The sequence below is a fragment of the Sinocyclocheilus anshuiensis genome, unplaced genomic scaffold (assembly GCF_001515605.1).
Source record: "Sinocyclocheilus anshuiensis isolate Anshui unplaced genomic scaffold, SAMN03320099.WGS_v1.1 scaffold446, whole genome shotgun sequence".
Taxonomy (NCBI): domain Eukaryota; kingdom Metazoa; phylum Chordata; class Actinopteri; order Cypriniformes; family Cyprinidae; genus Sinocyclocheilus; species Sinocyclocheilus anshuiensis.
Window position 1 is genome coordinate 690,700 of NW_015544247.1, and position 25,946 is coordinate 716,645.

The 25,946-nt window shown below is 37.8% G+C and overlaps 2 protein-coding genes across 3 annotated transcripts in view; one reads left to right on the forward strand and one right to left on the reverse strand.

Annotated features, from left to right (window-relative positions):
• LOC107697706 (leucine zipper protein 1-like) overlaps nucleotides 1-7,362 on the forward strand; it is a 54,866-nt gene extending 47,504 nt beyond the window's left edge. The window contains exons 3-4 of one of the 2 annotated variants that reach the window (XM_016498509.1): nucleotides 5,157-5,343; nucleotides 5,499-7,362. In XM_016498509.1, the coding sequence (XP_016353995.1) occupies nucleotides 5,157-5,315 (159 nt within the window). In that variant the 3' untranslated portion in view covers nucleotides 5,316-5,343; nucleotides 5,499-7,362. The remainder of the gene's footprint in view (nucleotides 1-5,156; nucleotides 5,344-5,498) is intronic. The other variant, XM_016498510.1, reaches the window with a different exon arrangement.
• Nucleotides 7,363-12,587: 5,225 nt separating this feature from the next.
• The window catches only part of LOC107697707 (lysine-specific histone demethylase 1A-like), an 18,337-nt gene continuing 4,978 nt past the window's right edge, over nucleotides 12,588-25,946 (reverse strand). The window contains exons 5-21 of the mRNA XM_016498511.1: nucleotides 25,018-25,096; nucleotides 24,775-24,867; nucleotides 21,848-21,954; nucleotides 21,676-21,757; nucleotides 21,474-21,568; nucleotides 20,947-20,964; nucleotides 20,234-20,376; nucleotides 20,006-20,096; nucleotides 19,789-19,923; nucleotides 17,586-17,659; nucleotides 17,363-17,474; nucleotides 17,045-17,177; nucleotides 16,768-16,955; nucleotides 15,561-15,675; nucleotides 14,639-14,766; nucleotides 14,256-14,402; nucleotides 12,588-14,169 (exon numbers count right to left, since the gene is read on the reverse strand). Of these exons, the coding sequence (XP_016353997.1) occupies nucleotides 13,981-14,169; nucleotides 14,256-14,402; nucleotides 14,639-14,766; nucleotides 15,561-15,675; nucleotides 16,768-16,955; nucleotides 17,045-17,177; nucleotides 17,363-17,474; nucleotides 17,586-17,659; nucleotides 19,789-19,923; nucleotides 20,006-20,096; nucleotides 20,234-20,376; nucleotides 20,947-20,964; nucleotides 21,474-21,568; nucleotides 21,676-21,757; nucleotides 21,848-21,954; nucleotides 24,775-24,867; nucleotides 25,018-25,096 (1,929 nt within the window). The 3' untranslated portion in view covers nucleotides 12,588-13,980. The remainder of the gene's footprint in view (nucleotides 14,170-14,255; nucleotides 14,403-14,638; nucleotides 14,767-15,560; nucleotides 15,676-16,767; nucleotides 16,956-17,044; nucleotides 17,178-17,362; nucleotides 17,475-17,585; nucleotides 17,660-19,788; nucleotides 19,924-20,005; nucleotides 20,097-20,233; nucleotides 20,377-20,946; nucleotides 20,965-21,473; nucleotides 21,569-21,675; nucleotides 21,758-21,847; nucleotides 21,955-24,774; nucleotides 24,868-25,017; nucleotides 25,097-25,946) is intronic.

A 25,946-nucleotide genomic window follows, 5' to 3' on the forward strand; every position in this document is an offset into this window, starting at 1 on the left:
GAAGGTGAAGAGGACAGATATTTTGTAAGCATGAAGTATTTTTAGATCACTCTCTTTCTGCTGAAAGAGGAAAAATAGGCCCTTGAGATATCATTTCTCTTCTGTTTTTCTTGATATGGAATCCTCACCAGGAAACTGTGTTTTCCAGTTGTAGCCACTCTATGTCTTTAGTCATTTGGATACATTATAAGTACATGTAAGACTAAGCTGAAGTGAGAATTAATAAACTAGGCTCTTATTGTTTATATTAGTAGTTTAAACCTGCTTTCTTTCCCCTTCTTCCTTGACTTCAATATTTTCAGAGTATGGAACTTTATGATAAGGTAGAAGTCTTCAAGTTAATATTTTTGCTTCCTTTTAAAGTGGTATAATACTCCACATGAATGGCGAAAATTATGTGGACACCTCCTAATTAATGGGTTCAGCCAGTTTTATGTAGGTCCCTACATGTTTTTTTTATATATATATTTATACGAATAAAGCTGTTTTCATTTTTTGGAAGTAATATTTCTTTGTAAGATATTGATACATGCAAAGAGTGTTGAAAGCTAATGATGGACAGGTCAGAGACCATGCCTTTGTTTTCAGCAAAACTGTTAGTCAGGTCAACGGGCAGTTTTTGTCTCACCAGCTAAACCAATTTGAGTCTGGCGTCACCCCAGCAGTCAAAACAAAACAGGGAAAGCAGGCCCTTTTCACTAGCTTTCACCCTTTTTCACTTACTGAGAATACAAGTAAGAGAATAGAGCTGCATCCTATCAGCGCACCAATTACCATCATCCTCTCATTAAACATCTCAAACAGCCCAGCCCACAAATTTACCCACAAAGACCTAATTAAATTACTGAGATGGCCTTTGAGACTCAAACATGGCCCCTTCCTGGCACACGACTTCAAAAACAAAAACTGCCCCTTTTTCTCCAATCTCTCTTTCTCACGTTCTATTTCATGCCATGTTTGTTTTGTTGTTGTTGTTTTTTTGTCTATTGCTCTGATGAATGGTAAATGTCTGTTCGTTTATCTGAGAAAGCCGAAAGATTAATGCACAAGTGAATTCTAGCACTTGCATAACCAGAGGCCAGATCATTTGTCTTACTCTCTTCTCTCTATCACTCAGTGAAGGTTAGTTTTCTTTGTACTACAGATGGTTCTTCTTCATGCTGTCATTGCAGCTGTAAGTTAATATACTGCTATTGTGATCACACGATCATTCATTCCCGCTTATTTCTCTCTGTCGGGGTTCTCTGTCATTAATCTTTTATCTCTTTCAACTTTAAAGCGTCTTTCCATCTGTAGAAGTAAATGTGATTTGTACCATAAACCTTTAAATTGAAAGGGGTAAAAAAACGGATAAAAATATGTATGCCTTTTCTTCAAATGAGTGCATTTTTTGCTTTGTGGTAAAAAATAAACTCCATCAAAACACTCAGGAGTTTGTTTTATTTATCTACTACATCCAACAGTTTACTTGTACGTCACAGAAGAATTCTGTGAGTTCAGTCGTTTTCTTTTCCACTACAGTGTAATTTTTGCCATGATGGTGATGGGAAATTTTTAAGTGAATGACATTCTTTAGAATAAAATAACACTCCTTTGTCTTGATAATGCTAATTTCATAGCTATTTTTTGTATGTATACTAAAAATACACATTACGAATAATATTTTCATACTTTTTTGTGTAAAGAGTGACACTTTGTTTTTTTTACACAAGTATCACTCTTTGTTTAGATAAATAGTATTTTTAAAATATGTAAAATATATTTTATAATGGATTTGCATAGTCTAAGTTTGAAAGTCTGGGTCTGGGTCAAGTCTAAAACAATAAAATCTACACATTAAATTGAAAAGCATTAATATAGCCTTAGGCAAAAAAATGAAATGTTTAGTTTGAATACAAGTCAACTCCTAGGACGTAAAAATGCCAACAGTCAAAGAAGCAACTACATATTCTCAGTCTAGCAACTGATTGAAAGCAAACTTATCCATTCCCACTCAATCTGCAGTCCATTAGGAAGGATTTATCTAATCAGCCATGGTCAGGCATGCATTCAACTTTATCTCCAACTCATGTGACTTTACTTTTTTTTACTAATCATCCCAATAAATACCTCACTTAGGGTTATCATTATGATTGTGACACAACATGATCAATGTTTAAATGAAGAAACCCTATAAACTGAGAATTAGTTCAATTTTTTTAGCTGTTTGTAGATAATTACGAGTTGCATTGTAAAACTCCTCAGACTTCAGCTAGTAAAACAGATTTGTGGTAAGTGAATTGTGGTCACAGCTGTGGATGCAGTATTGAATTGTTGATTCCATTATTTCTATTTATTTCTCTGGACCTGTATCACATCACGTGGTTCCTTTTTTTTTATCTCAGTGTATCTACAGTGGAATAGTTTGACCGTGGATGTCTTTATTTAAACCTTCAGACGGATTTCCAGACTGTGTCTTATATAAGATCAATACCACAGTGATTATAGGGAGATTCAATCTGTCCATCAATGATGTGGTGTCGTTGTGCTGATGGGGCAGAGGTATTATCTCCTCCATTATTAATGAAGGCACGTGTCCAGGACTGTCCTCACAGATCAGTCATCTGTTTCATGTCTCTGACACAAAGCCTATGTGAGTCAAATATATGTGCTAAAGTCGTCAATACTCCTGCTGCGTGGAGAGCAGTATAAAGTAAAGTAATCCTGGTTGGCCAGATGTCGTGTTATGTTTAGAGCTGGAATGACTTTTCATCCCTGCGTATAAAAATACACAAATCTGGAGTGATTTATGGAGGAATTTTGATCACAGGTTTTTTTTTTTTTTTTTTTTACTGGAAATTAATATGGGACAGTTGTGCTTAGGCAGGCAACCATTAGCTACTTATTAATATAACACTTTGCTTACATAATATAATAACACTTTGGTTAATGGCATCTGTATAGTGTGATTTTTATATATATATATATATATATATATATATATATTTTATCAGCTTGGACAGAATCACCTTCTATCTTGTTTAATGTTTCTAAATGAAGACACTTACAACTAAGTGAAGAAAAAAGTAGCACTAAATAGAATTGGTCATTCGTTTTCAATAATTTGTAGTGTTCATAAAAATATTGCATACACAATTTAAATGTGTACAGTAAGTATATCAGAAGGTAATACTATAGTACTTTGATATCCAGTATGCCACAGTTTTGAATGATAATGTTGGTATTGTGGAATTTACATGGTATAAAAGAATACCATGTTATTACCTTTATGATGTTTGTTTTTCCATTGTATTTTAAAATGATCTAGCTAATGTATTTTTTTATAAACTAACTAATAATTTAGTTAAAACTGAATTTTAGATTTAAAAAAAAGCATTTTTTTTTAAGAAATGCTTTTAAAAAGGATGCTCAACTCATAATCAGACTTGCATACTTGAACCACATAAATCACACTGGATATAAAATAATGGAATTTATTTCATTAGTTTTTTTTTTTTTTTAAGATAGAATTTCAAAATCTTATAGACCACATGTTCTGCTCTTGGTACTGAGAACATAAACACTTATCTGTGTTAGCCAATTTTTTATAAAAAAAAAACAAAAAATAACTTTTTGCCACTTCAGGACAATCACTAGGAGCAAGTTACAGTTACAAGCTGTAACTTCACATTATTCACATAAATGGCTTTCCTGTACCATGGATTTACATGGAACCCATTCCGTCATGACATCTTTCTGTAAGATTGTGCTTGGGTCGTTTCCACACGTTGCCCCTTCCTGAGTGACACAGGAAGTTGCAAGGTTGCGCCTGCCCATTTGGCAGCCGATGCATCGTAACTGGTTTCCTGTACACCCACCTCTCGTATCCCAGCAGGCCTCAAGCCCTATTATGGACAATTAGCATCTGTCTGCTGTGTATGAAATTCCACAGCAGTGTGTGGCATATCCTGCTGCCTCATTTGGGAACTTTTTCCAAATTGACGTCATAAACCATTTGGTTGGCTGTGTAAAGTCTCCACCTTCATGGTAAAGAAAAGAGACAATAGTCATTCTATATTAGGACTTGTTCTGCGGTCTGAGCAATTTCTCTCCTCTGACGTGTCTAATAAATGTTTGGTCTGATACTTATACCTTTTTTGGAATTGACAATAAAGATTTTAATTAAGCATCTAATGTTTAAAATAGTTCTCTTTAGGTCCTTGCTCTGTTGTTCACACCGTTTCTTTCGCTTTTTTTTTTTTAAATTTTGGAACCCAAACTTGCATGATATATGTGACCCTAGACCACAAAACTGGTCATAAGTGTCATTTTTTTTAAATTGAGATTTATACATCATCTGAAAGCTGATAAGCTTACCATTGATGTATGGTCTGTTAGGACAGGACAATATTTGGCCGAGATACAGCTATTTGAAAAGCTATTTGAAGTTGTCCAAATAAAGTCCTTAGCAACTCATATTACTAATCAAAAATTGTTTTGATATATTTACAGTAGAAAATGTATCAAATATCTTCATGGAACATGATCTTTACTTAATATCCTAATGGTTTTTGGCATAAAAGAAAAATCGATAATTTTGACCCGTACAATGTATTGTTGGCTATTGCTACAAATATACCTGTGCTACTTATGACTGGTTTTGTGGTTCAGGATCACATATATACATGTTCCTTCAGTTGTGGAAAACCTGTAAATATCAGCCTGGAAAATTTGTGGAAATTGATAATATATCAAAAAGTCACGGAAAGTCTTAAACATTTCTATAAATGTATTTATTATATCCATTAGAAAATGCTCTTTGTCAGTCTGTATTTTTTTTTTTATGAATCCTATACAATAATCACAACTGAGTGGAAAAGTAATATTTTTAATAATATATTACTGAACCCTAAAGAGATAAATACAAATTGCATTTCATGGCATTTCTTTATTTGCTTTAAATGCCAGTTACATATATTGCCATTCAAATAAAGGGATTTTATTTTCACAACATTCACAAATCAGTGATATTGCATATATTAAGATGAAAATTTCACAGTCAGGCAATTATGTGATTGTCACAGGCCTATATCCCTTCCAAACATGACAGAATTTGGTGAATAAATAAATCAATTGAAATCATTGTCACATTTGTTGTATCTTTGTTCTCTTCCCAGTCTGCAGATGATCGAGAAAGCGCTCCGTCCTCATGGCGAAGGCAGCCTGCAGGTGACGTGGACCTGTACGATAGGTCTGGGAGTCGTGGAGCGTGGTCTAGCAGAAACCGCACAGCTGATGGAAACCAGTCGTGGTCAAATCGCCATCTGGACAATTGACCCAGATTACCCACATTTCCAACTAGAGGTATGTGTTTTTCTTATAAACTTATTCAGTTAAACTTATCAAAATCCAGATACCATAGAGGATTCTGGTTTATACTTAAAGCGAGCTAGAAGCTAATTACTCGCATGTTAATGAGTCTTGACCTAAAGTATCCTCGTGTGTTTTTATTGCCTCAGTTCTTACATCTCTTTTGCGCAAGGAATGAAGCTCATCTCATCTCTTCATTTACACCATATCTTTAAAGACCATCAGATGAACAGATTTCCAGGCAGTGACCCCTGGGAACCTCCTCGTCGTACTCTTACATCAACCACACCTGTATGATTTCACCATCTTCCAGCTGTCGTTTGGGAACAGAAGTCACATGTTCCTACAGCGATGAATCCTCTTCTGCTCCCCGTAGTGTATTAAAGTCTTCAGATGTGACAAGGGAGAGGAGCAGACATGTGACTGTCTTGGTGTTTGGAGGATGTGAAAGGGGCTTTGGATCAGCATTTTGAGAACCCCACACAGTCCTCCCTGGTGCCACAGGTCCTGGGAGATGTCCAAACTTGAGTTTTCATGTGTTTTCACAAGGAGCAGGTTACAGCTTGTGGCTTTTTAAGTAGTTTGACAATCTCACTTTTTTCTGGGTGGTGTTTAATTCAGGAATCAATTGGGATCATTGCACACAGCTAAAATTAATTGATTATCCAGGTGTTCACACATAGAGCCAGTAGTCAACCACATGCTAAGTCTTCAGTATGCATTAATGTACATATACCCAGCTTTTCTTGCCTGGTGCCCAAGTTTATTTGATCTCATTTGTAATTTGCTCCTTGTATCTGATCATGTCTATTGAACTGTATTATTTTACTAGTTTGTTTAATTCCTTCATCTTCATCTGTTTAATTGGATTTGATGGTCTCACAACCAGCATAGCGAATACACAGGACCACCAACACTAAAAAGCTGGGAAACGCATCTGCATGTTGACTCTGCCCCGTCTCAGTAGCTCTGAAGGGATGTTGGCTTTGATTCCAAACCAGCTAGAGAAGAATCCAATCATCTAGAGCTCATCTCGATGTGACCTCATCCATCTGGGTAGCTAACCGGGATTAACCCAAATGCTGGACATTTATGGAGGATTTTCAGAGTAGACTCCTCACAGCCGCTCTGTGACTCTACTCGCAAACTTTGCACAGAAAGACATTGATCCGAACTCTGTGTGTCACAGGAAACCAGCGTTAGGGATTCTGCTGGTTCGAGTCAGTCTAAAAAAAAAACCCTAGATGGGTTGTTTTCAGTTATTTCAGCTGTAAAGCTTGTTGAGCCTTGAGGGTGGCTAGCATGACACCACAGAGGATCCAGAATGCTTTAGTTAAGAATGCCTGTGCCTGGATAAATGGCCTCACCATTGAAAACATTGGAATGCCCATCACTTTGTCCTCATGCGGAAATATTATTGAATAGAGCTGCTGCAGTTGAAATGTCTTGTACTGTTTCTGTTAGGTTTTAAACTCTAGTGCCGCCAATGATTTATTTTCTCATTCAGGCTCGGATTCCTCTTGTCCTTAAATACTCTAAAGTGTCTGTGTGTATTAATATCTCCCTTATACAATACCATGTCTCGATCGAACCCGACGATGACGACGAAGGGTCCATTATCCCTCGGCCCGCCAGATGATCTGTCTCCAATGTCACTGGAATGTGGGATGTTTTATTTTTCTGTTTGTTTTAATCTAATGCTGTACATGTAAAGTTCTGGGAGTTGATGTTCGGGTGGGCAGTTTGCTATCTTACTTGTATTAAGATTAAGGCAGTTATTACTGCTTTAAAAAGATCCACGCCTCACCATCACAGTCAGTTTTGCTTCGTTCTGGTTTCATGTGCTTCTGTGTCCTGTATTCATCGCTCTGCTTGGGCTGGATGGAGTCTTTGAAACACGAGTGGAATTTTTAATTTTTTTTGTCTATCGATTGATCCATTTTATTTAAGTCATTCTAATGAATTTGTAAATGCACTTAAATCATTAAAACAGTTTTGTAAAGTACAAAAACAGACTAGATCCTTCTGAAAATCATTTCTGATGTATAAATAATGTTTTTACAGCTTTGGTTTGGATTATACCTCAGAAATGGAGACACTACGCATAACTGATGTGGCTTAGCAGCAAAAAATGTAACGTGTAACGAATAATGTAATGATTTTACCACCCAACATAAAACTAAGACTTCATTTTCTACACCATACAGCATTTATAGTATATATTTTTCATGAATGTCTGAAAGTTTTTCATTAACTCATTAGACTTCGGTCGGTGGTTTGGCTTTGTACATTCCAAATTTGGGTGTATGCTTTGTTCTGCACAGTAAAATCAAACATGTGTCTTTCCAAATGCATTCCCCAGACTTCACCTCTACTTCCTGTTCAGGGGTCTTGGGCTGAAGTGAACATGCTGGTTCCTGTATCTCATGCCCTTACTTTCCCAGAATACCTTCGTGCTCTGGGCTGCTGTAATCCAAGCTGCCGATCCCTAAAGCCATTTTATTAGCTGGCTAAAGCAGTGGCAGCAGGCCTGATATATGACCCCAGTGTTGGTTGCAGGTCGTAGGTCAGTGCTGCATTTGATGGGCGTATAACTTGTGAGGGAGGAAGTGAGACCAGCTAGCAGCAAAAAAGCAGAAAGGGTGAACGGCCAACTCTTTGGGATGGTGTCCATGTGTGGACCAAGAAGAACCAGGAGGGTCAGCCTGGATTCTGTAGAGTTTTAGCCATTTCTCAACTTCCACAAATAGTTTCAGGCATTATGAATTGTAAATCCCTTTATAATAAAATTGTGCCCGCTCAAAGCTTGCAAACATGATCCTAAAACTGCAGCATGACCCAAACGGATGTGATGATATAGTGCGAGTCTGTACTGGAAATACCAGCAGACTCTTCCCTCCCAACCCCCCCGGCCAGGCAAAGGTCTCTCGGCTGCTCTGTGGCTTCAACCGCAGCTGTCGGAAACCGTCGTTTTTATGTGCTCACAAGTCAGTCCAAAGTTTCTGAAAGGTCTTTTTAAAGAGGCCGACTGAATCCGCAATTCTCAAGGAATTCTTCCTCATTTCTCAACCCCATTTACTAATGTGTCAGTGTGCCGTTCGCCCTCAGAAGTCATCTAACACATGTCTCTGATTTTCATTCCTCCACTTGTGTCTTTAGCTGTCTGTGGAAATAATGGCTGTGAGCTTCGATTACACGTCTCAGAACAGATCAAAGGTTATATAGTTTCACATACTGTTCGTTTAAAAGAACTAAATCAAGACAATATATCTCCCTACATCAAGGTTTTCCCATCTACATCAATTTTGTGTACATTTATGAGGTCAATCTTAACCTAGTTTTGACACCAGTCAGTAAGCATTACCATGTTTAGCTTCTGACAGTTGGTGATTACTCAGAATGTTTTTAAATCATTTTTAGTGACTATTTTCTAAGCCTTATTGAGGAGAGTAGTTGTATTTTTTTTCTAAATGTCATAAGCAATAAAGTAATATTGAATGTACAGAGAAATTTTGAAAGCTGTTATATCCGCATTGTGAGCCGGCATTGGTCCTGAAAGGTCAAAAATATGTCACGGTGTCATGAAATATCACTCCAGAATCTGCACTTAACCAGCACTTAACGTAAATGACTCTTTTAACCTTTTCCTTTATGGAGTTCATTTTCTAATAGGCCTGTTTTTCCCTAATTCACTTCCCCCTAATTAATTGAATGTACAGCCATCAAATATGTATGTATGTATGTATATATATATATATATATATATATACACGTGTGTTTGTGCACTGGCCAAAATGAAAGGATAAGTTCACCTGCAGCAACTGTGAGACAGACCTTGTATTGTTGGGGTTGACAAATGGACTGTCCACATTATTTGTATAGACTGCAAAGCGTTTTATTTTAATTTGTCGTTATTATTTTTTCTGTACGGCCAAGTGCTTTGTATTGTCTGTTTCAGTTGACACGTAATGCGCCAAAAATCATTCCAAGATATTTTTGTAGTTTACAAGGAAACAAACAGCTTCTTAAGCATTATTGAAATTAAAAGGGTAAATATTTCTGTTGTCAAGCTTTTCCTTCTTTATTTGCTTGTTTTCCCCCTCAAACACCAATCGGATAGGTTTTATTTAAAAGTATCCTGTAATTTTGTAAAGTGGGCCATGTTTAAGATATGTTAAATGTTTTCCTTTTTGTTTATTGTGTAGATGTGTACCTTATTGGGCTCCTGGAGAGTGTTTTTTGTTTGGATTATTAATTTCAATATATTTTATTCATAATTTGTATGAACTATTAAAGTTAGCAGACTCAGTTAAAAGTGTTAATTCACCAGCTTTCAAGCGTTGCTTTTTTCTTTCATTCTAAGGAAAGTGTTTAGGTAAAATAAGATGGATATGTTGAGCCAGAGGCTCAGTATGGTTCAGTTCTGTACTGTTCTCATCTTTTATTAACCGCTCAGACTGTGGGTTTCCCTTCTGTTCATTCAGGGTTCATTCATCTCCTGTGCCATATTAAAAGTGCTGCCAAAGACCGATTTCAGGCCTTAAACACACATACGCAAACATGCTGTAACACACAGAGTAACTGAATTCAAGTTCACTGATATTTGCTTACACTGTCTCTCAAATACACTGCACATATAAATACAGGCCTGCATCATTAAAGAAGGGAGACAGAATGGTTATCAAGCAGGTGTTGGTCTAGCGTGAACCTGCAGTGAGGACACAGGTGAGCATGCTCATTGTATTTAGCCTCTCAGTGTCGGCAATAACACTCTGTGTTTCAGTCTTACACCTTTGTACTGTAATATTTGTGCACGTTTCAGCTTAACATGTTTCAGCATTGTGCATCTCTTTAGGCTGAACTGCAGACTATATGTATTCCAGCTAATATAATAAAAGCAACTTGTTTGTAACAGGTTTGGGTTTGTGTTTTTATCTAGTGTCTTTTGATGGTTACTAGACATGATGGACAATGTACATCCAAGAAGCTCTGCCGTCAGTTAATACATATATTGGTAATAACAGCGCAATAAAAACAATAATCACACCCCCCTTTGGTTTTAGCTGGCGGAACATATTCTTTGTGTGGTGCCAGATAGATCAATCTAAATACAACTCCTCAGTTAGAATAAGCAACGCTATATTCCAGTCATGACAGTAAAATGAGCGGTTTACCAATGTATTTTTGTCATTTTGAAGCTTGAGAGCCTGATTCACATTTTATAAGGAAAAAAAAATCCTGGATATTAACCAAAAATTCACTGGGAATTTGAAGGCCCATTTACTCCAAGAACAATAATGAGAATAGTTAAGTCCACACCACAACTATACTGATAATGACACACAGCAGCATTATTACTGGAATCAGAACCTTTTTTTGTTCCAGCTGATTAATGATTAAAACTGACAGCCGATCAGAATCCAGACAACTTTAAAGAAAGTGAGCATTTTTTAGAGGTAGGTGACATAATTGCACCGGTACACTTATACTTAATAGAATGTTATCGTCTGTTGGTGTGAACACTAATATAGTTATTGTTTTTGGTGTGAACAGTTTGGAACACCACGAGGGTGAGTAAATTAGTTGTGAATGTTCCTTTAAGGCATCAGTACATTGTAAAGTAAACGTATGATCTGCATTTTATGGCTTGGTACTGATAAATAACATTGACTATTTCAGTGAGTTCATAAAGCAACAGACTGTTTAGAGAGAAAGAGAAAGACACCATAAATCTGACAGGATGCTGCAAAGAACTCTAAAACCAGACTTGGAGAGTTCACTCAGCATCAGAATTCACTATTATTTGTCCAAGTCCTTGAAACGGCTCCTAAAGCTTTAATCCTGTTCTGAGACTGAGAATTATCAGCATAATGGGACAGTTTTTTTGAAAGACATCCAAAATGGATGTTAGAAAATTCTAGACAGTGAAGTCAGTCTTGTTCCCGCCTTTTATTCCAGTGTAGAACATTCATCAGCATTACCGAAAAAAAGTTTAAAAGCATTTTAATGGAGCGTTAACATGAAACTGAAAAAAAAAAAGAAATATTAGAAGGCCTATCTGAGTGTGAAGGTGTTGTATGAGTGTTTGTGCGCACGCATGAGTATTTTAGTCCATGGGAAGTATATTTCTGCACTCTGGGCTGCAGGGTGTGTGGGGGTTTCTGTGTTGAAGGGCACATTGTGAAGTTGTTGTAGTGTGTGGGTGAGTAAGAGTAGCATCTGCCTGTGAACAGGATGAGTCAGGTTTGAGTTCTGACACACTCGTGTACCCATTACTGCAATGCCTGTGCATCAGAAATCACATTCAAAAACAAACATACTCCGAGTCTAACGCAATGAAATATTGATCAGAGATCCCAGAGGGCATCCAGGTGTCTTTGAGAATATTGCAGTACGTCAAAGGTGTTAAAATACGAGTTGAATTGTCAATCAATTTGAATATTATGCAACCAGATTATGGAGTCTGTCCTGAGGCGGTGCAGCTCGCGCATCATTTCCGGTTACCGGCTAACGTTGTGGCTTTAGAAAAGTCAATAAATCTGTAGAGGGACTGGTCTTGAAGTTGCCTGCAGTTAACAGTTCAACATAAAAGCATCCACAAAATACCGTAATATCTAATAGACATGATTTGAGGGTGATTCAGCTCTGTGGTCAATGAGTCGAATGTACTCACATTATCAAAACCACTGGACGACTGCAGTATTATGAATTAAAGTACAGTTGTGGCATCGTGGTGCAGGCTGCTCAAGGCTCTAATCATGAACCAAACGGCTGGGGCCAATATCAGCTCAGGTCCCTCAGACTCCCACAATGCAGTGCAGCTGCCAGGGCCCACACCACACAAACTGGGGCTGAGGCCAGAGGCCTGGAGGGTTATAGCAAGAACAGACAGCGCCAAAAGAGAGGCCAAAAAAGCCTCTGGGCAGCATGACATGTGAAGAGACTGGATAAACTAAGAATAAAAAAGCAAAGCAGACAGAAATGGGAAGGAAATGGCCATAACCAAAAGAAGAAAAATGAGACCATGAAAAGGGGCTTAAGAAGCAGGTTAAGAGAGTGTTTGACCAAAATATTGTGTATTCTATATGTGGATTTCTATAGAAATTATGGATTACGCAAACAAAATTTCACAAAACAATGGTAAATGGAATGCCACTCAGGGAACAGAAAGGAGTGCAGGGTTGAGATGCATTTTTTTATGTTGTGATTCAACAAAGTAGTGAAAGATTATTTTCAAAAGAGCATACTGTGACATACAACCTAGGGAAATGTTTATCAAAAAGAAAAAAAATGTGTAGTGGGTACTTTTGTTGATTGGATGGAGAATGATTGGAGATGTCCAACATATATCGCCAGATCGCCAGTATCGTTTTACATGAAGATCCAGTTATTACATTTAGATAAAAAAATGGTAAAAAATGAAACATGCATAGATGAATCATTACAGCAAGATCAAGAACATTCATTTAGAATTTTTATTTTACGCCAACTTTAACATCAGTTTGGTAGTGACCTAAGGCGGCAAACTTGTGAGGTTGTTCACAGACAATGTGAGACGGAGCACAGAAAAATAGAAAAGAACAAGAGGTTCTCAACATGTTTTAAAGGAGAATGTGAAAAATGTACATTTAACGTTTACATAAAATGATTTATAAAAGCATCACAGTGGAACACAAAGTATGCATTCATTCTGAACCAGCACTTTATTAAGGCAAACCTGATACTGAAATTAATAAATAGAAAAAAAATCCACAAAGAACCATGAACTACTAGAAAGCTCGGGGTATGAAGCACACATCATATTTATTTTTACTACCAAAAAACACACAAATATAAAAAAGATTGCAATGAAAATAAGAAAACAAATAAGAAAACTTAAGAAAAACATGAGCTGCTCAAGAAAGATGCAAAGCTATAACCGACATCCTATTTTAACAGAAACAGACCTATTAGCAACACTTCATGTGCATTCCAGCCTATAAGCAATTTTTCCTAACAAAAACATTCAAGCTACAAAATGAGGAACATAGCAAAGTCATAACATTTGCTTTTGATTTTCTTTTTGTTCTTTTTTTAATATTCTGAAAAAATAAAAAGGAATGGGTTGGGTAGGCAGTTGGATTTCAACTAATGCATCCATATCCATCTCCTATCTGGTTTTTACAATTGTAACTTTAATGCTCTGCCTTGAAACATCTGATACTTTGTGATCGAGGACTTCACATGTGTTGCGTTACATGTGAATAACAGTCCCTGTTCTTATATATGCCTCAGTGGAGAACAAACCATTCCAAGTAAATTCCAAAATACCTAGGAATTCTTCTGGAACCATCCACCTGTCCTTTTAGTTGCCTTAGAAGTTAGCCAGAAAAGCTACAGCAGCAGAAGGTGAATGAGTGAAGGGTTGTTTTAAATCTCCAGCTCCCAGATTAGTGAATGATTTCCCTAAAGGCATGTTCTTACACGCAGACAAACTCTCCCATAAACACACACACACACACATTCCCAGTCTAAGGAGTCACCCGGTGTCCTTACTTGACCCACCCGCTCTTTATCTAGCAAGACATTCTTTCGCTGAATATCCCCAACTCACATTCTCTCTCTGTGCACATCATGTGTGAGTTTAGATGTTTACTGGATGCTGGGGGACGGCTGTGGGTTTGGATTGGCAGTGGCTTGGCGTGGCATAGTGTACATGGCCCCCAGGAACTGATCAGCGATCCTTCCTGCCTCCCTCAGCCCACTCAGCAGAGCACCATGGACCGTAGCGGGATAGTTTCTGATCGTGTGTTCACCCGCGAAGAACAGCCGTGGAACAGGCTGCGAAACGCACACAATCAGCATGACATCTGTTTCTGCTGACACGAGCATCTCAGAGGAAATGAGCAATAAGTTATGGCACTCACCTGTGAGGCTCCAGGTATGGCGGGACCAGGTGTGATGGGCTGGGCCATGAGATCATAGTCATTACCAGATGAACCGGCTGCTACGTACGAGTAAGACCCACGGGCCCAAGGGTCGGCACGCCAGCGACTCACCACCGTCTCCTTTGGCTGCCATGACGACAGACACAGAACACATAGTCGGTTTGTTGTCAATGGAGCAGAGCCAGACGCTCCATACCACGGGAAAGATCCGCAGAGTCTCAGTGTGTGATATATTAGAGAACTGAACTCTTTTCATTAGATTTAGGTTGACGTTTCCTCTCATGGCTGCTATTCACACAAGCTTTTGTTGCACAGTGAAAAACTACAAATTAAGTAAGCTATTCTGGCACATCCGAGCTCACCTGAGGTACTGCGCTGCTTCCAAAGATGCCCTTGAGGATTGCCAGACAACGGCCAACAATGACATCATCACTGATATTCTCCATAATGCCTGCGGCCTCTCCCGCCATCAGAGCCAGCAGTATGGGAGCTGAGAAGACACAAAAGGTCAGATTCAAAGTGAGCTCTGAATGACATAATTATGAAACCAATTATCAGAGAGAATTTTCTAACCAACATTGTTATTACTGATATATGGTAAGTATTGGAAACCTCATTGTTAAAGCTAATTTCTGTCCATCTTCACAATTTTTTATTTTTTTTTTAATAGATGAATAACATGGTAAGATATAGTCTTTAGCAAATCTCAAAATGAATATCTGTTGTTTGTGTTTTAAATAATGTTGTGATGATTCAATTTACTTATTGCATTTAGAAAACTGATTTTGTTTTTCATACATTATCATCCATAACATCAAAATAACTAAAAATAAGGAAAAATAAACTAAAATAACAAACAGTGCCTCAAAGGAAGGATTATAAACCCAGCTGAGGACACTCTAACTACCTGAAGTCTACTCATTTACACAGGTGAACACACACACACACACACACACTCACTGCTAGCTTCACTGCTACACAAAACATTATGCATTTATTTATACATGTAGCAATCCTGGACGAGCCCCCAATCCTATGTTATGACCCGCTCGTTTAAAGCCGCAACATAAAAGAGGGATCAGACAACAAAGTCTAACCAATGTAAATGGTTTTATAAAATTTAACTAATACATCAACAACCAGTAATGATAATAATTATATGTCTAGGAATAATAAAGAAAATAAAGAAATAACAAATACAACCACACCAAAAACTTTAACTCAGGGTTGTCACAATAGCCAGAAGTTTAATACTGAAGCATCCCTAAACTAAAGGAGGATTACCTTTGTAGAGATTCCAGAAGAGAAACAGTTCCCCTCGACTGGCCGTGGTACTTCCCACATGTCCAAAGAGGTTAACACTGGGGTCCCAGAATACTCTATCAAAACACAACACCACCTAGGACAAGGACAAAGATTAGGACAGAATGGGCCTTTTTTAATACAGCTGACTGACTTTCTTCTGTGGAACAGAAGATTTTCCTGTGCAAATTTCCTTCTTTTTTGCCTATACAATGGAAGTCAATGGGCACCAAAACTGTTTGGTTACCAATGGTCTTCAAAACGTCTTCTGCGTTCCACAAAAAACTGACAAGCTACACAAAATCGCGTTCAAAATCGCAGGCGATTCATTGTTGATTTTGAACGCAATTTTGTGTAGCTTGTCAGTGATCTACGGCTCTGTGTAGTAAATGCCGCTCCATCTGAAAGCACGTGCTGGAGATTTACTACTAATCACCAAAAGCGGCTTTACTGACGAGATTCGCATGAAAATCGCATTTGATGTTTTGCCCAGTCCTAATTTAAGTCTACTTACGAGCCTCTATAAATTACACCACCATCATAATGCAATTTTTTTTAATCACATGCACATATTTTAGCAGATACTTACGAAGTAAAACAACTTACAATACAACGCCACAAAGAAGCACAAAGCTACTACCAAGAGATTATTTTTATCAATAAAATGATACAAAATGCTAAAAAGAAAAAAGCATGTACAATCTTAAATGATGCTTGTTTTCAATGGAGTCAATGAAATAGCGTTTCAGTGAACATTTCTGACATCCTGCGGTGTATTGCACAGCTGTTTCTGATACAGCAGAACTGTGAATGACCACACTGTGCCCTCTTGTGACAAAAACAGAGAAATGGAGCAGGACAATTGTATAATACTGCAGTATTTTTCTGCTGCAGCTGAACTAGGAGATGAAGTGAGGGGAGAGAGAGAGAGTGCAGAGGAGGAGGATGACGCATCCTGGACACTCAATATGTGAGGGGGTAAATTCATTACGTACTCACTGAATACACACCTATATCTATCATATTAAAATGACTTGACCTAACCAGCCCAACCCTAAGCTTCACTCCGTTTTAGCCAAAGTGGATTAGTTAGATATACACATAAAATGTCCCATGCTGATACAGGACAGCATTGTCATTACATCAACACTCTCCCGTCTGCAAAGGAATAAACAGGAATTATTCACACCTTGTTGAGGTTCCCAAAGCCCATTCTCTGGACGGCAGCCGTCTTCCATTCTGGCAGAGGAGGCACAAACTGCACGGCTGGCGGCTGCTGCTTCAGCACTCCCAAAGGAAGAGTACACAACACGGCATCACACTTATAAATGAACGTCTGGGTAGTGGAGCGGGTATTCACCGCAATCACCTCACAACCTGAGACAGGGAGGAAATGATGGTCATAAATGTAAAGACACAAACACACCAAAATATAGTCCCAAACAGCAGAAGCTGGACTGACTCACCAGATGATGTGTATCGGACCTGTCTCACTGCAGTGTTGAGTTTGATATCCAAACCCTCTGCAAGTGCCACTGGGACGCACGAGTATCCATTTCGCACCGTTAGGTGACTGCCCGTGAACTCAAAATCATCGTCCTACTCAACCACAGAAGGAAAAGGGACAGGTTGCAGAAGCAAGCTTTGTTTTCTTTAAATTCTGATTCGGATTTGACTGGGAATCAAACCCATGACATTTCCATAATGAGCACCATTCTCTACAAATTGAGAAACACTATTAAGACATGAAAGAAGCTTTGCAAAAAAAAGTAGCCATGCTGTACCTGATCCCAGTGTTTGAGCGAGAGTGTTGAAAGAGGTGTAGCGTTGGCAAACTCAAGATTTGCAAAGTGCCAGTCAAGAATCTGTCGGTCTCTCGAAGACAGATAAACATCACTGAAACAGAGATCCAGAATGACATTACTTTGACTCCATTTGGAAGGACAGGCAGGTATGTTAATGTGACCGCAGTGGGTCTGATTACTTGCATAGGCTGTATTTGATTACCTGGGTGGGTTGGCCTCCAGCTCTTGCAGTCTCTCCTCTAATTTCACCTGCATCTCCACCAGCTCATCATACTCCTGCAGCAATAGGACAGGACCACAAATCAGCACACATGTGGGTTTTTAAATGAAAGATGGTGATACCTTTATCTAGAGAGCAGGGTGGCCAATAGCTGACACAATGCAGATAATAATGCATTTTAAAAAAGCATGTGTGGCGCAACATTGGGGGAATCAAATGCACACTTTTTACACAGTTAAAAAAATAAAAAAATTAATTTACATTAGTCATAAAATTGGTATGACCAGAAGTTTATTCTTAACAATGAACATGGAACAGTTCAAAATAAGACCCTCTCTCCCCAGCACCTGAGTGTGAGGTTTTCGGAGGTGTACACTCATTGCTGAACGGCTGAGGGCAGTGGCAGTGGTTTTATCCCAGAGGGCAGAGTCATCCCTCTCTGAGCGGGCCAGCCGCTCACCCATCTAACCTGCACATGACTATTTAAAGAAAACCCTCCTCCTAAACCACATCACACAATTCTGAAATATCCTGCTATAGTTTCTCTGTCTATAAGACTGTTACAGTCTGCAAGAACATGTTTTATGCAGCATGAAATCGACAAGCACACTCTGTGGTATTATTCTCCACACAAGGTGAAAGCATATTCACTAATTCTTGTATTTAGCAAGGATGTATTAAATTGATCAAAAGTGATAGTAAAGACATTCATAACATTACAAATAAATGCTGTTCTTTTAAACTTTAAATATTAAGTAGCACAATGGTTTTCAATGTTGATAATGATAAACGCTTCTTGATAACCAAATCTGCATATTAGAATGATTTCTGAAGGATCATGTGACACTGAAGACTACAGTAATAGGTGTTGAAAATGTAGCTTTGCTAATAATAAATAATATATATATATATATATACACACACAAATATATAAATAAATAATTTGCTAATAATAATAAATAATATCTGAAAATAGCTTAAAATTCAAAACAGTTATTTTAAATTGTAATAATATTCCAAAAAAATTTGTTGTTACAATATAAATACATTTTGGTAACACTTTATTTTAAGGTGTCATTGTTACACGTTACATGTACTTACTATTATAATAACAATAAATTATGCATACTTGCATGCAAGTAACCATAAGTCAAAGCCTAATCCTAACCATATAGTAAGTACATGTAATTAATTAATATCACTCAGTACTTACATGTATAATTACACTGTAACAAGGACACCTTAAAATAAAGAGTAATCTTCATTTTTTGTACAAATAAGTGCAGCCTTGTTAAGCATAAGAGACTTCATAACATTTTTAAAATCATACAACCCCAAACTTCTGAACAGTAGTGCACATCATGTGAAACATTTTTAAAAAGCCAAATTATAAAACCATTTAAAATTTTGCACATCTAAAAGGCTTAACGCTATATCTACATGAGAGCCATGGACTGTATCTCAAAAGTTTCAAATGAAGTCAAACCCCAGTGCGAGCGAGCAGGCATCGAAATTCATGTTTCAACCATAAATGGTCTGAACGCCTCTAATGGGCTACAATTGAGAGTGATTATGTGAATTAACATGCTAAAATCTCACCAGTTAAGACCGTTTTAAGTTAGGAATTTAACTTTCGCCTCTGTGGGCGCTAAAGGGAGTACGACAGTGTTAGACTGCGGTTTGGAAAAAGTACTAAAACAACCCAACTGAAACAGCAGGCTGAAATGGTATTATGCTCCATTACCAAGTACAGAGGTGTTTGGCATGGCTGGAAAACTGCTGTGCAGTAAAAAGATATTAAGATTAAGCATGATGGATCCAGAGGTGTCGGCAGACGACATCGTGAGAGATGCTTGGCTGTTGAATGTGCAATCAGCATTGCTGGTGAGTTAGTCAGTTTCTAGGACAACGAATGAGTTTAAGGCTTCGGACTTTTGTTTAAATTAGACTTCAGCTTTAATTTGACAAAAAAGGATAAGATGAAAGGAACAGAAATACAGTTTTCACAAAACTTTTTTTTTTTTGGCCGCTGGAATGGGATTGGGAAATTAACCAAGCCAGAATCTGAATTTGTCATTGACCTATATGAGCTTCTATATGTGTAAGCGTATGTTTATATGTTTATATGGTCAGTGTGGGGTGAGGTCATGTGGATTCGGTCAATGTGGCGAGTTTGGTCTACAACCTTGCAAAGTGCTGTGAGGTCTCTGTGTTTGCTCTTCAACAGGAACTCAGCTGTGATGTCTCTGGGTGGCTTCACTTCACTGGCCTCTTTATACTGCTGATGCAGCTCCTTCACTTTCTCCTTAGTAGCCACCATCTGAACAAGAGCAGACACAATCAAATGAATTGTGTGCGATGAGTAAGCTGTAACAGAGGGAGGTAGTACATGCAGGTATTACCTTGTTCAGAAGGTCTTTAAGCTCCTCTTGAGTCTTCACAATCTTCTTCCAGTGTTCAATCTGTTCATCTTTCACATGTTTCTCCTGCAGCCTGAACATAGATGAGCAACGTCAATGGCATGCTATTATCTTTTCACTTTTAAATGACAAGAATTGCTTTTACTCTGAGGCTTGATTCTCAACGCTCAGAAACAAAATATGAAGCAAATAAACACAGAGTTCACTCACTGTATGACTACTTCCAGTGCTTGTCCCAGAGACACAGGTTTGTTGTTAAGAAAGTTGAAGTCAAGCTGGTGGCTGAGGTATGATGTCGCCTCTAACAAGCGATTGAACTCTTGCTCTACCATCTCATCCTTCTCTTTAGGGACCTTCAGCAGTTACAACCATTAAATGAGCATCAATCAAACTCAAAACACTTGACATTATGGAGGATAATCTATCCACATATACATTGTCATAGTTTTAATATGTGATATATATGTGTGTGTTATAAGCGCGTGCTAAACACAAAAAAATAAAAAATAAATAAGAAAAAAAGTTGGAGCAATGTTATGTTTGGATATGTATCGAAACAAATTGTGTCATTTTATTAATGGAGACCCGTTTTCCCTGAGGGATTACACTGACCTTAACTGACACACAGAGCTTAATAATTCATAATTTCTGTTGTATCACTAAACAATTCAGATAATTAACTTGACGCATTTAGAGCATCAGAACGCATTAAGAAAGCAGGATGTCTACTATTAAACAGGTGTTCATTTTCATCAAGTACTTTTGGTAGCAAACTGTACTGAACAGGAAGGTGTTCATAAATCATAAACCTGTAATGAATATGCAGTTATCACTGGGTGATGTTTCCAAGTGTGCAAATAAATCCATTAGAACAGTTCCTCTAATTCCATATGTTGTATGGTATTATAAACAGAAATACTTACACTTGTGCAGCGCTCTCCCTGTATAACCAGGGCAATCCATCAGTTTAAGAAATGAAAATGGAGTGAAAGCGAGTGAGAGATAAAAACAAAAAGGAAGGATGGGATGTAGCAAAGTGAAAATGTTCGGGGGTTAAGAGGGGGCAGAGAGTGAGAGAGAGAAAAAGACCGTTAGATTGTTCTTTTCACTAGTTAGAGTCTGAGTGCTTGACTTTAAACATAATTAAGATACCAATTAGAAGAGAATGGGAGGAGCATGACTTTTCATGTTTGATATAAACATCATTTTAACTAGTCTGAAAAACAACTGCACTGTAACACTGTAAAAGCACTGAGATCTTAGGGATGCCGTACATCAAATTGTGACAGTTTTCACATTATATCCCTATTTTTATAATTACATTTACTCTTATTATATTACTTCATACTTATATTTCTACCTAAGATCAGAATATTAACGTATATGTCATATTATAATAATGTTTGAACCCTAATATATGTGTCTATTTTTATGTTTCAGAAGCACTCACAGCTTGTCCATTGGCCTCATAGAGCGGACACTTCTGTTTGATCTTGGCCAGCTCCATGTTGACCTGTTTGCTGACTACAGCCATAGGGTTTCCACCTAAAAGAGATGTGCATTTCCTTTTCAAGCTGTTGCAAAACCTGAACATATGACTCTTTTCCATGATCAACAGTGCCACCTCCTGGAGAGTATTTGATCATTCTTACCCAATCCAGTCACCACCATGGCACCCAAGTCAGCTACATAGTTCCCTTTCCTGAATGTAGCCACTCGCCCTCCTACTCGATCCTACCAAGAACAATTAAGGTTTGTAAAATAAAATAACTTGTCTCAGCTCTCAGTGTAAAATGCTGTATTTTCAAAGCAGCATGTACTTACTCTTGATTCCAGAACTGTCACATCCATCCCAAAACTCTGCAGTTGTCTTGCTGTTGCCAGCCCTGACACCCCACCTCCAATCACTATGACTTTTCCAGTTTTCTTTGCTACAAGAACATAAGAGAGTATAATTAAAACAACACTTGAGAGCAGAGTGCTTTCTGTGTTGTGGTTTGTTACCCTGTCTGTCTTTGCATTAGTACAATTTGTCTGTTTAAATGCCTGCTGCAAACAAGCTGTCATTGTTCTCTACACCAGACAAATTAAATGTGATTGTGGAAAAAGCCTTGTACAGGGTTCCCACACCTTGGTTAACTTCAAATTCAAGGACCTTTCAATGACTTTCCAGGTCCAATACCCTCAAATTCAAGGACTTAATGTGGGGACACATTTCAAGTGAGAGCAAGGTTACATCGTGTTACGTGCAAGATACATTGTTACAGTTTTCATGTGTCAAACACAACTATGTAAAAAAACATTTTTTTTGGCCATATGACAGAGATCTGATATTCTATGTCGTATTTCTGTTTTGCATAAAACTGAAGAATATTCGGTACATCCTATACTGTATTCTAAAATGATCTGATATTAACTTTTGCATGGATTTTTTTTAAAAAGAGCTTAGGCTCATGTAACCAGACGTTTTAAGATATATGAATATGCGTTTAAGTTTTCCTTGCCTCATGGGTTTACATTATCTTAACAAGCAAAGCAATTCAACATTAATTTTACGGTGTGTCTGTGAAACGTTGAGGTACCAGCGTAGTAGTTTCGTGCGCGCGTGTGAACATCATGGCAACGTACAACACAAAGTACCTCACGCGAGAAACACTTCATGTAACCCGTAAATGCGCGTAACTAAGGTAAATCAAGCAAGCCAATATGCATAGGCCACGAAGTGTTTGCGAAATAACACATTAGCGGACCGGAGGGAATAATATGGATTTTTTTCCAGAAAACTTCTTGCACAAAATAAATTCAAGCACTTTCAAGGACCTGTATCTATGTATGCTTATTTTCAAAAACTTTCCAGGGCCTTGAAAAATTTTTTTCAGATTCAAACTTTCAAGGATTTCAAGGACCCGTGGGAACCCTGCTTGTACTGTTGTCATTCTGTTTGTTTGGACATTATTATCTCTAGATCTGCTCTGTTGTAACATCGAGTCTCAATTACTTGGCAGAGGCTTTACTCTCTTGTAGACACCAAAGTTGATGAACCCGTGTCTCTCCAGGTAGCTGTGCATCCGGTGCACCAGGACAGCATCACCTGCAGAGAAAAAACAAAGACAAATTAAAAAGATACACATAAATGTTAAAACACACAATATAGTCTACATATTTAATGGCGTGTAATAACATCAGAATTCTCAGAGAAAGGAATTTGGAATCAGAGTAATGTCAGGTGAAATAGACTCACTGTTGTAAGGAGCTTCTAGCTGCTGCACAGTGGCCTCAAAGGTCAGCTGGATTTTGGGGTTGTCCAACCATAGTTGAAGCTGAACATTCGAGAAAAGACATTTTCACAACTGACTGGAAAACACATGATTTTTGTTGATTCTAAAACACTTCTGCTGCATCAACTTTGAATATAATCTACACTATCATTTCAAAGTTTGGGGTCAGTAAGACTGTCTAATGCAGGGGTCTCCAAACTCAGTCCTGGAGGGCCGGTGTCCTGCAGAGTTTAGCTCCAACTTTGCTCAACACACCAGCCTGGAAGTTTCTAGAATCCCTAGTAAGACCTTCAATTAGCTGGTTCTGGTGTGTTTAATTAGGGTTAAAGATAGGGATACACAATATTATCAGACCAATATTGGAAGCCGATAATGACTTTAAATGTAAATATCGGATTCGGCACGATATGAAAAATTATGCCGATATGTCTTGCCGATAAGAGGAATACATTAACTCACATGTGCTCAGGGTGTGCTAGCGATTAGATCACGCTAGCATTGTGGCTCATTCTTGAAGCAAAGTTTTGCCTGAATGGTGATTAGATTCACTGTTCTGGATCGCTGCATTTAGAACTGAGAATGCACGTACAGAATGACGCATTCGGAGTATGATAGAGCCTGCGTCCCAATGTGCATACTATCCATCCTAAATTCTATGTGATATTAGTCATTTTCAATACAATTTAGGGCAGACAGGGTGGATAGTATGCACATTGGGACGCAGCAAGATACATTGTTACAGTTTTAATGTGTCAAACACAACTATGTAAAAAAACATTTTTTTTGGCCATATGACAGAGATCTGATATTCTATGTCGTATTTCTGTTTTGCATAAAACTGAAGAATATTCGGTACATCCTATACTGTATTCTAAAATGATCTGATATTAACTTTTGCATGGATTTTTTTTAAAAAGAGCTTAGGCTCATGTAACCAGACGTTTTAAGATATATGAATATGCGTTTAAGTTTTCCTTGCCTCATGGGTTTACATTATCTTAACAAGCAAAGCAATTCAACATTAATTTTACGGTGTGTCTGTGAAACGTTGAGGTACCAGCGTAGTAGTTTCGTGCGCGCGTGTGAACATCATGGCAACGTACAACACAAAGTACCTCACGCGAGAAACACTTCATGTAACCCGTAAATGCGCGTAACTAAGGTAAATCAAGCAAGCCAATATGCATAGGCCACGAAGTGTTTGCGAAATAACACATTAGCGGACCGGAGGGAATAATATGGATTTTTTTCCAGAAAACTTCTTGCACAAAATAAATTCAAGCACTTTCAAGGACCTGTATCTATGTATGCTTATTTTCAAAAACTTTCCAGGGCCTTGAAAAATTTTTTTCAGATTCAAACTTTCAAGGATTTCAAGGACCCGTGGGAACCCTGCTTGTACTGTTGTCATTCTGTTTGTTTGGACATTATTATCTCTAGATCTGCTCTGTTGTAACATCGAGTCTCAATTACTTGGCAGAGGCTTTACTCTCTTGTAGACACCAAAGTTGATGAACCCGTGTCTCTCCAGGTAGCTGTGCATCCGGTGCACCAGGACAGCATCACCTGCAGAGAAAAAACAAAGACAAATTAAAAAGATACACATAAATGTTAAAACACACAATATAGTCTACATATTTAATGGCGTGTAATAACATCAGAATTCTCAGAGAAAGGAATTTGGAATCAGAGTAATGTCAGGTGAAATAGACTCACTGTTGTAAGGAGCTTCTAGCTGCTGCACAGTGGCCTCAAAGGTCAGCTGGATTTTGGGGTTGTCCAACCATAGTTGAAGCTGAACATTCGAGAAAAGACATTTTCACAACTGACTGGAAAACACATGATTTTTGTTGATTCTAAAACACTTCTGCTGCATCAACTTTGAATATAATCTACACTATCATTTCAAAGTTTGGGGTCAATAAGACTGTCTAATGCAGGGGTCTCCAAACTCAGTCCTGGAGGGCCGGTGTCCTGCAGAGTTTAGCTCCAACTTTGCTCAACACACCAGCCTGGAAGTTTCTAGAATCCCTAGTAAGACCTTCAATTAGCTGGTTCTGGTGTGTTTAATTAGGGTTAAAGATAGGGATACACAATATTATCGGACCAATATTGGAAGCCGATAATGACTTTAAATGTAAATATCGGATTCGGCACGATATGAAAAATTATGCCGATATGTCTTGCCGATAAGAGGAATACATTAACTCACATGTGCTCAGGGTGTGCTAGCGATTAGATCACGCTAGCATTGTGGCTCATTCTTGAAGCAAAGTTTTGCCTGAATGGTGATTAGATTCACTGTTCTGGATCGCTGCATTTAGAACTGAGAATGCACGTATATATATATATATATATATACACACTGATTTATTCATTAATGTGCAATATGTTATTTTTTTTAACAAATTATGAGCTCTTAAAATATTTTCAGAATATTTACAACTCTTTTCCTTTAGACCATTTACAAATGTTAAATCATAAAATAAAATGTTAAGGTTACCACTGCATCTTTCTGGAAAAAAAAATGCAGTGATTAATATATGGTTTGTTTATAGTTATTTTCTGTATTGTCATTATAAAAGAACTTCATTATTGTTTATTTAATTCTAACAAATAAGTTCTTGTTAAAAACTAACCAAAAT